We start from the raw sequence: 11,387 nt of genomic DNA, 5'->3' as shown, positions 1-11,387 counted from the left end.
CTGGCTGGAGTTGTGGGGATGGAACCACAGCAACCTGAGCCTGACTGCTTTGTTGAAGCAGCCACTTAAAGAACTGAGCTAAGGGGCAGGCCCCCCATTGCATCAACTTGAGAAGTTTAAAAATTTAAGCCACTCAGCAGGGAGCCACAGTCCTCACTCAACTTTGTAAACATCCTCATTCTGTGCAAGACCAGAGGGTGGATATTGTGTGAGTTCTACACCTGCCCTGGGGAGAGGGAGAGAGCCTGCCTACAACACAAGGGAGGAAAAGCAGCTTGCTCCCCTCTTTTGCTCATGTTGCTTTTGCTATCTTCTGCCACCTTAAACTGTTGTCCCTTTGCCATGCCACCCTGCCATGCAGCCAGCTTATGGACTGAAACCTCCACAAACTGAGCTGAATTAAGCTTCCTTATTTTGGGGTGTCAGGTATTTTGTCTCAGCAAAGAGAGAAAAGTAACCAACACATCTGCAAAATCTAAAAATATCTACTATCTTATGCCTGACAGAAAAAGTATGCCAATCTCTAACACAGCTCCACCTAATCAGTAATTGTTAGAAGTATACCTTCCAAAGACTCAATGCCAGTTGCTTGTGCCAGTAAATCTTCATGTCTTGCAACAACCTGAAAATCAAGAATGAATAATCAGAATTTATTCTGATTCTTTAAGCTTTTTTTTCTGTACCCATAGAGTAGAACTAAAGATCTCACTTAGTATATAGAGGGGACACGTAATAATACAAATGGAAAACAAAAATACAAATGAAAAAATTACTCATCTCTTTTTGAGATGAGTAACAAGAACACATACACATTTATTGTTCACCACACAGCCCTATCTTAGCCATTTGAGTTACTAAAAAAAAACTCTTATCAACTTGATAATTTATAAACAGGGATTTATTACTCATAGGTCTGCAAGAAGAGAAGCGTAATATCAAGGTGCCAGCACACTCAGTGTCTGGTTTTTCACCATAAATGGTGCCTTCTATTTGTTCTTATGTGGTGGGAAGATTAAAAAAATTCCCTTGGGCCTCTCTAACAAGGTCACTAATCGCATGCCAGAGAATTCCACTTCTTTTCACCCTAGTACTGGAGATTGGATTTAGAGCCTTTGCCCTGAGGTATAACCTCAAGCCCTTTGGTTATTTTTGAAGCAGGATCTCACTAAATCACTAAATTGCCCAGGATGGGTTTGAATTCATAATCCTCCTGCCTCAGCCTTCCAGAATGCTAGATTACAGGTATGTGTCACCACACCCAGCTTCGTCTTTAAATATTATCACAGTAATGATTAAGTTTCAAGATATGCGTTTTAGGGAAACAAATTTCAGACCATAGCAAGCCCCCTGCTTTCCTAATGAGATGCATAAGTGGAAGTGTGTCAGATATGGAAAAATCAGCTAATTCTTGATATGCTGTTATTATGCTTTCCCTTTAAAAAATGTTTAAGTTCTCTTGGTTCTTCAACTTAATTCATCATCAGCAAAACCACATCCTACTCTGAAAAAATAAAGCACTCAGTTCCATCTATCTCTGGATCTTTCCCTGCTTTCAGTTTCCTAGTTTCACAGCAAATCCTTTCCCTGTAAAAGACAGATAATTTCACCAGAATTAGGACAATGTGAATGGTTTTAACAAAATAGAGATCAACTGTTAAAAGCCCTCGAAAGGCTGAGGAGACTAAAACAGTACATTCTCATAGATGCTCTTGCAGCCAACCAGATAAATCTGTAAGAGATGTAAGAAACGGAAGAAAGATGAAGGTTGTCTTCCTCTTTCTGCTCCAGCTAGTAAGCAAGATTTGAAGACATGAGATTTAGAGACAGGTAAAAGGCCTATAGTCATCATTCTAGTGTCCGCTCTCCAGCTATCTAGAAGCAGAGCTCCAGCAATGGCACCAGAGGTGACTGCATAAGCTCACAGACCTTCATCCATCATCAATGGTTCAACTCACCCCCGACTGTGTCCCTAACAATTTCATAAGCACCCAATTCTCTGTACTAAATATTTTTGTTTAAATACCTAAAATGATTTCTAATTCCTACATTAACCTCTCACTAATAGTAAATAGTACTTTTAATTTTGCTGATATATTAATAACTTTTAGGGCAGGTGAAAAAGATTAATAACTTTTATTGTATTTTATTACATAGCATTATCCTAATTTTGCTTCCACAGAAAATGTTAAGTTCACATCTCACACTACAAGTCCAGAGCCTTTCTCTACCCACATTCGAAACTACTGTAAGTATGCACTGTCTCATTTAGGACATAGTAAATACATTTTTACATTCTTATTGATACGTGCAGAGAAGGGACTACATGCAAAGAATAAGGAAAACAATGAGTACAAAAAAAAAAAAAAAAAAAAAAAAAAAAAAAAAAAAAAAAAAAAAAACCAGAAAGAGGCGCTAAGGATATAGCTCAGAAGTCTAAGCACCTGCCCAGCAAGCGCAAGGACCCAGGTTTGATTCCCAGTACTACATGCTGTGCCGGTCCCTGGTCCAGCCCAAACTGGTCAAGGTAGCACATGCCTGTAATCCCAACACTGAGGAGGCTGAGACAGGAGAATCATTACAAGTCCGAGCTACGTAGAGAGACCCTGTACCAAATAAATAAAGATTAAATAATAGTAATAATTTAAAAAAAACAAAAAGAATTTCAAGTGGCTCTTTCAAAAAGTCATCCCCTGAGAATTCCAAAAAAATTTCTCTCCTGCCCCCACAAACACCTTTCATTTCTGTATTTAAAACAGGCATCATTTGCCAGCTATTATTTTTCTCTTTATCTGTCACTGATCTGAGTCCATGACTATGTTACTTCATATCTGTATAACCTAACCCAAAGCCTGACAATTAAAGTGCCTTCTAAATGTGCCAATCAATAAGGAACTTTAATGCTTAATCAGAATTTTTAAGTTAACATGACATTAGAAATCATCCCAATCCTTGTAAACTGTTGTTTTAAATGATTTAAAAATACGTAAGACAAAAAAAGGTTAAGTGGCTACAACTCATGTATATACCAGATCTAGGTTTCCCAGTAAGTATTTATTTGTGAATTTGTTATTTATCTATTTACTACTCAGACAGAATTGAATACTACAAAGTATACCATAAAGCCAAACAATAATTAAAAACTACAGAAATGTAGACTAGGAAGGAACGGTTAAGATTCTGTACTATAACCTCCTGTTAGACATTCCAGCTCATATAAATAAAAACAAAAAGCAAGACTCAAAAATATTAAGTGATATGAAAGTCAACAGACATTATGGCTAAGATTAGTGTGTTCAACCCACCTCATTTATCAACTATTATTTCAACAACTGTTACACATGTACTAACAAACTACCAGTGTAACATCCCAATTTTCTTATCAACATTATTCTATTTCCAAAATTCCTTTTCTATTATCTTTATCAAAGACTTTTTTAAATTTTTTAAATCTTTTATTTATTTATTTGGTAGAGAGCCTCACAACACAGCTTGGACTCATAGTGATCCTCCCATCTCAGCCACCCCAGCATTGAAATTACAGGTGTGCGCCACCACGCCTTGTTTTGGTGGCTGGCTCAGTGCATCCTGGGTTCCAGGGCTGGTTTGGCATGCATGACCGGAGATCGAACCAAGGTCCTTATGCTTGCCAGGCAGGCACTTAAACTGTCAGGCTACCTCTCCAAGACCTCCTTTTTTGCACTCTCTATTCACTGCACACCAATTTTGATAGTGAACAGGAAGAATGAATAAAAGATTTTGGAGAAATAAAAACTGTATTTTCAACTAATAAAAAGTGGTTTACAGAAAATGCAAACTGTAGTTTAGAAAGTAAATCTTATTGCTTAATTATGCATTTATTCATGTAAATACACAAATAGATTTAACAATAAGTTTACAAAAAGGCTAACTTATCTCTTTAGGCTGAATAATCTGTGTGATCCAGAAGATTAGATTACCTGTAAGTGTAGTTCTTTATCCAACTGACTGATTCCTTGGGCAAGTTTGGCTAGTTGTTCAGCAATTACAGCTTGATGAATAGATTGAGAAGTGTAAGTCTTTACATCAAAGTCTTCATTTAAAAAGTCACTGTAACACTCTAGGAAAGAAAGAAAATTCCCTAATTATCCTGTAGTAAACCAGCTACTGAACAACAAAGCAATTACAATCATTGTGAACATATTTTGACATCTTTCTAGGTATTAAGGACTGTTGTAAATGTTTCCCACAACAAGAAAGAAGTAGAGCAGGCAACTAAAAAAAAAAAAAGAAGTGACTCTTGCTGGCAAGTTCACCACGTGCCAGGCATTAGCCCAATCACTTTAAATATACATACTTATTATTCAATCCACACATTACCTTGTTGAAACTATGCCAAATTCACACATAAGCCAACAAGCACCAACATGGCAGACTACTTGTCCAATGAAGGCCACTGTCTGAGATTTTAACCTAGGAAGTCTAACTGCAGAGCTCGTATTCTGAACCACTCCACTACAGAGCTAAATGCTTACTTTTATACAAACCTAAAATGAAGAAAAACACAATTACTAACCATAGCATTTATTCCAAGAAAATAAGCACAAGAAAGAACACAACAGAAAAACTAGTCATAATATTTATGGCCTCATAGAAATATTCTAACTCCACTAGAAAGCCCAGAATCTAATAGACTCACTAATGAATTTTACTGGAACTTCAGAGAATTAATCCCAATACTCCCAGAACTCTTCTGTGATACTGAAAGGGAAGGAGTACTGCCAAACTCATTCTTTGAGGACAGCATTATCCTGATCCCAAAACTGGGTCTCAACAACGACAACAAAAATCCTACACAGAGGAACACAAATGCAAAAATCATCAAAAAGATAATGCCAAACAGAGTAAAAATCAGCTTTATCCCTTGGAAGCAGAATGGTACAACATAAATGTAATATACCACATAAACAGAAATAAAGATTTTTTTAAAAAAACCATATGATTATCATAGATCAGAAAACCCTTTGACAAAATCCAACGTCCCTTCACGACAAAAAAAAAAAAAAAAAAAAAAAAAAAAAAAGAAGGGTCTTACCTCAAATTGATAAAAGCCATGTATGCAAACCCATAGCCAACATCACCAAATGGGAGAAGAGCACAAACTCTTTGTAAAATCAGAAGCAAGACAAGGATATCCAGTCTGTCTACTTCTGTTCAATACAGTATTCAAAACTTTAGCTAAAGCAATTTAGCAAGAAAAAGAAATCAGATGTAACAAAAGTAGTCAAAGGACCAACCAAATAACTCAATAGATTAAAGCGCCTGCAAGCAGGCACAGGGGCCCCGAGTTCCATCCCCAGGTCTGCCAGGGGACATGCTGAGATGGCAATTGAGACTGGATGTGGTGGCACGCCCCTGTAATCCCAGCTCTTGGATGGTTGTAAACAAGCAGATCACTAGGAGTCTGATCTAGTAGTGAGACCCTGAACACTCTGTAGTCCCTTCCCTAAAAATACAAAAAAAAGGAAGAAGTCAAACTATCTTTATTTGCAGATGATATGAATCTTTATACAGAAAACTGAAAACATTCCACAAGATTCTTAGAGCTAATAAACTCAACAAAGTGGCATATACAACAAATTAGAAAAATTAATAGTGTTCCTGTGTACTAGTAATGAATCCACCAAGAAAGAAACCAGGAAAACAATCCCACCCACAGTAGTTTCAAAAACAAAAACCTAGAAATCAACCTAAACTAGCAGCCTATAGAGGAAAGACCTCTATAACAAAAAGTATACTAATCTGATGAGAGGACATTAGCAAATGGAAAGATATCCTGTCCTGAATATACAGAATCAATATTGTTAAATGGACATAATACCAAAAATGATATACAGACTTAATTCAATTCCAATCAAAATGTCAATGGCATTCTTCACAGAACTTTAAAAACCAATTCTTAAAACTGACATGGAATTGGAAAGATTCAGAATAACCAAAGCAATTCTAAGGAAAAAGAGCAAAGCGTTATAGTCCTGGATTTCAAGTTATAGTACAGAGCTATAGTAAAGGCAATACAGAAATAGCTACAGCAATAAAAACAGTATTAGCACAAAAAAAATATATATATATATACAGACCAATGGGACAGAGGACAAAGAAACAGTCCTGTCTACCATATATTCTTTGACAAAGGGCTAAAAACAAACACTGGAGAAAAGGTAGTCTCTAACAAATGGTGCTGAGAAAACTGGTTTTTCATGTGCAGAAGCATGAATCTAGGCCTACTGCTTTCACCATGTACAAAAATCAAAAGAAAATGGATCAAAAACCTAGATTTTAAAAAAAGACATGCCGAATCTGCTGGAATCAATCAATAGAGAAAACAGTGGAAGACATACCCTACCCTTCTTAAACAGAACTCTAATTACACACAAAGTAATACTAAGAAATAACAAATGGGATTAAACTTCTGTATGAAAAAGAAAACAGTATGAAGAGATAACTTACAAAAGGTGAACAAATTCCTGTCAGCTACTCTTCTGATACAGAACTAACATCTAGAATATATAAAGAACTCAAGAAAAATCAGATCCCAAAAAAACAAATGACCCAATTAAAAAATGGGCAAATGAAATGAATATTTCTCAAAAGAAGAGCCAAAAAAAGTACATGAAAAACTATTCAATATCTTTGGCCATTAAAGAAATGCAAATCAAAATAATTCTGAGACTTCATCTTACTCCAGAAAGAATGGCTATTATCAAGGATACACGTGTGTGCGTGTGTGCACACATACAGATCTAAAGGGTGCTCTCTACATCTTTATTGGGAAACTAAACTAGTACAACCACTATGGAAGTCAGTATAAATAATTCCTCAAAGAACTAAAACTAGAAATTTCATTTGATCCACCCATACCCCTCCTGGGTATCTTCCCGAAGGAACTGAAGGCATCATACTAGTGATAGATGCGTATGAACATTTAGACCAGTGCAATTCATAATAGTTATATAATGGAAACAGCCTAGATGCTGAACAACAGATGAGATAAAGAAAATGTGGTCTATATACACAGTAGAGTATTACTCAGTCACAAACAAGGATAAATTTGAGTCACTTGTAGGAAAATGAATTTTGAGACTATAATCTTTTTTGTTGTTTTGTATTTTGAGTCAAAGTCTCACCATGTGAACTCTAGTTCTACTAGTCTTGAACTCACTATGTAGCCCAAGCTGGCCTCAAACTAAAAGCAGCCATCTTGCCTCAGTCTCCCAAATTCTGGGATTACAGGTATGTGTGACCATGCCCAGCTGAGAATATAACCTTAAGTAAAATAAATTACAGATGGTTAAGTACTGCATGATTTGTCCAATATGAAAAACACAAAATAAAAGCATAAAATAAGAGAAATGGGAGGAAACAAGGAGACAAATACTTTGGAAATGGGGAAGTCAGGGGAGAGAGGAGAGAAGAAGGTGGGAAGAATCAAAACTCAAGCAATGATATATTTATACACTACTTCCCCAAAACAAATATAACACATTGCAAACATATAGAACAAAAAAAAAAAAATCTATTAAGAGGGCAAATTACAGCCTCAGATAACACTAAATTGATGTCCAAATATTATTATCTACTAATAAAGTAAATCTGGAATTTTAATAAAACAGGCAAATTTATAAATGTTATTGAAATTTGGGATTTATGGCTAATATAAGTACAATGGCACTGGGTAATAAAAAGATACCTTTGTATAAGGAATTTACAAACCTAGTGGGTAAAAAAAAGGGTACAGAACTAAAAGGTAAAAATAGATACAGAGAACTGAGCTCAACAGAGGTGCAGCATATACCACAACCACCTAATCAGATGTTAGATACAGATAAGGAAACCTCTCAGAGACTATGCAACAAATGAAACAGAGTATTTATAAGAATACTTCCATTATCTGATTTACTATAGCCCACATTAGAGGTAAGCTTTTTGTTTACTGCCATATCTTGAGGGCCTGAATAATATCAGACACAAGGCAGGTAATCAAAATTTGTTGAATTAATGTATATGTCAGCTGGAAGTATCATTCTGCTATAGGCAAATTCATATTATTCTCAAAATGGAGTAAAACAAAAGGAGGATATTACTGCTTTGGCCTTAATTCTGTGAATGACATTTCTTTCCAATCTGCCAATGGCTTCTCAGAATTACAAATCTTGCTGGACAAAATGGAGGCCATTCCAAGAAAAAAAGATTAAAAGCAGTAATGCTGTGATTATTAAATTTGATGCTAACTTGACTTGCTTGAGTAACCCCACCTAGCAAATGAATGAAGTTCTGTGTGTGCCTATGCATGACTGACATATGTAGGCAATAAAATGAGAGAAGGACCCAATCCTAGATATGTGTAGCATCAGCCAATAAGCCTGTAGCCACAATGAAATCAAATGGAAAGATGAAAGAAGTCTGCCTTTTTTCTTCAAAGAAGCGCTGGTTTTCAGCCCTGCCTTTAGAAGTTGTTCCTCAATTCCATCACACTACTAATGCAGACTCTTCAGCTTGCTAACAGACTCACACTGGGGTCTGCAAAACACCTAAGACCTTCAACCTTCACGCTACAGCCTCCTCCAGCTCTCTAGCCCACAGAATGCTATTTTGGGGTTTCCATCTCTGACTCCAGAAAAGGCCACTGAGACACCTTCTCTTGATGCTATAAGCCTACCTAATAAAGCTCTCATATTACTATATTTTTCATTTCCTTTCCCTCTAGTGAACCCTAAGATAAATGCTATGGCATACTTTGCTAAAAATCAGGAATAATGACTTCAGTGTGCCCAGATCAGGGAATAAATGTACTGGGCAGAAGGAGTAAAGAATGACAGATGACACTATAAAGATTGGTGAGCATTCTGCAAAAAAGCCTGTAGACATCCAAAATATTCACTGTACAACCCTGTAAGGATTTAAAGCCAAGAAAATACATTGTTGCTTTGTATTTTAGAACAATAATTTTGGCAGTGGTATGAAGAAGTTAAACTACCACTGTTTACGGATGACATGATACTCTACACAGAAGACATCAGCAACTCCACTAAAAACCTGCTTGATTTAATAAACAAATTCAGTAGCATAGCTGGATACAAAGTCAACACTCAAAAATCAATAGCCAGACAGCTACAGGAACCTGGTGAGCCCTGTTTCAACCTCCTGACCATCTGTGGAGCGCAGCTGAGCTGTGGCTGCTTCTCCCATCCACGAAGAAATCAGGCATACAAAGGACAGCTGCAAGGACACAGTCAGCACTGCCCCACAACTCCTTACCCTCACTGGAGATCAGTAAGCCATGGGACCACTTGTCCCACCTTTGTGTAAGACAGGCAATCCCAGGACAGGTGCAGGGACCTGATCCCTGCCCCACCCCATCTCCCCACCATCACCATCACCATAGCTCTGCTGAGCTGCTGCTGCCTGTCCCACTGGTTGTATGAGGCTTCATAAGCCCTACCATGCCCCCACTCACAATCCAGAAAGCCTTGCCGTGCTTCAGTCTTCCCTCACAACCATCAGATCCTTCCTAAGCTGCAGCTTGCCCCAACTCTCACCAAGGTGGAAGTCACATTGAAGGAGCTTCAGGAAACCTACTCAACCATCCAGCTCTTGTGGGAGCCGTGTTCACCTGCACCTTGCCCCCTACCATTACTGTAGAGTCAGGGTAAACACTGTGAGATGCAAAAATGTCAAAAGGAAGGAGCAAAAGGTAATCTCAGACCTCCAGCCTGTCCAAAACAAGTCCAGGAGGCAAAGTCATAGAAGACCTTGGAATTCACACACCTGAAATTTCAGAAATGAGAGCAAGTAAGTTAAAGAAACAACTCTATCAGGCTATGGAAGAAAACAGACCAGGAATAATCTCCCACGAGGGGAGAAAAATGACAACAATCATGAAACAATTGCTCACTACATCTAAAGAAGACATAGATTAAAATAATAAGAAAATGATGGACACATTGAATTAACAATACAAAAAAGAACTAGAATGCATAAAACAGATATACAGGACATTAAGAATTCCATTGAAAGCTGGCAATACCACCTGAACAAAACTGAAGATAGAATTTCAGACATTGAAGATAACGTTGCAGCCAGTGATTACGAAAAACTGCTTAAAAATAACAAGGAACCAGGAAATAATGCAACAGCTGCAAGATGATACAAAGAAAAATAATATAACACTAATAGATATCAATGAAAGAGCTGCAGTCAACATAAATGACATATAAACACTAATTGCAAAACTAGTAGTAGAAAATTTCCCAAGCATGTGAAAAGATTCTGACGCACAGTTAACTGAGGCATACAGAACTCCACTTAGCCATAATCACAATAAAAATACATTCAGACATAATAAGATGATCCAGAGACCCAGTCCTAGCCCAGATCCGGTGAGTGTGTGGGAGAGTTTCCTGCTGCCCTGCGCCAGTGGGACCAGTCCCAGCCCAGACGCAGCGTGGGCCGGACCCTCTCCCACCCCATAGGGATGCCCCCCACCACTCCGCAGACCTCCCCCAACCCGCCCACCGAGTAGGAATTTCTGCCGCGTTCCAGGAACCCGCAAACCCAGTCCTAGCCCAGGTCCCCTGAGTGTGTGGGAGAAGTTCCTGCTACCCTGCACGGGTGGACCAGTCCCAGCCCAGGCGCAGCGTGGGCGGGACCCTCTCCCACCCCCTTGGGACGCCCACCACCACGCTGCAGACCTCCCCCACCACGCCCTCCGAGTAGGAATTTCTGCCATGTTCCTGGAAACCCCAGACCCAGTCCTAGCCCAGGTCCTGTGAGTGTGTGGGAGAGCTTCCTCTTCCCCCTACTTCACTTTGCCCCCTCCAGGCACAGCTCAGGCCTGGCATACACGTCTGGGGTGTAACACTGCAGCTGCAATCCCTGCAGAGTGTGTAGAGGATAGATCCACCCAGCTAGTCCAGAAGCAGAAAATCTTGCCACAGGGGCACAACAGGTTCACCTTCAAGGGCAGCAGCAGGAAGGTGCTGAGCACAGCAGCCAGAGCTAAGCCAGACACAGCTGGATAAGTCCAAACTTTGTAGAGCTGCACCTGAACTTCAATACGTGCTAAGGTTATAACTACTTATAGCAAAGATCTACAACAAAGGTCAGAAGACAGTGCTACACAAAATGACGACAAGGAACAAAATGCAATCTCAGAACCGAAGCCCACCCGTAACAAGAGCAGAGGACACTAACACAGAACAAATTGGAAATCACACAGCTGAAAGCAATGAATCAACGGCTTCTGAAATAAAGAAACAGCTGCAGAAAGATATAGAAGACCGCAGATTGGAAATAAAAAAAGAAATCCCTGAATTAATAACATCTGCACTAAAGAATCAAATGCAGAAACA

At 38.6% G+C, this 11,387-nt stretch overlaps 1 protein-coding gene across 1 annotated transcript in view; it reads right to left on the bottom strand.

The window, feature by feature from the left end:
- Cog5 (component of oligomeric golgi complex 5) overlaps window positions 1-11,387 on the bottom strand; it is a 359,771-nt gene that overhangs the window by 334,077 nt on the left and 14,307 nt on the right. The window contains 2 exon segments of the mRNA XM_023719494.1: window positions 565-622; window positions 3,957-4,096. Of these exon segments, the coding sequence (XP_023575262.1) occupies window positions 565-622; window positions 3,957-4,096 (198 nt within the window).

The sequence above is a fragment of the Octodon degus genome, unplaced genomic scaffold (genome assembly GCF_000260255.1).
Source record: "Octodon degus isolate 3935 unplaced genomic scaffold, OctDeg1.0 scaffold00068, whole genome shotgun sequence".
NCBI classification, from domain to species: Eukaryota; Metazoa; Chordata; class Mammalia; order Rodentia; family Octodontidae; genus Octodon; species Octodon degus.
This window is presented reverse-complemented; position numbering and strand designations above follow the sequence as displayed.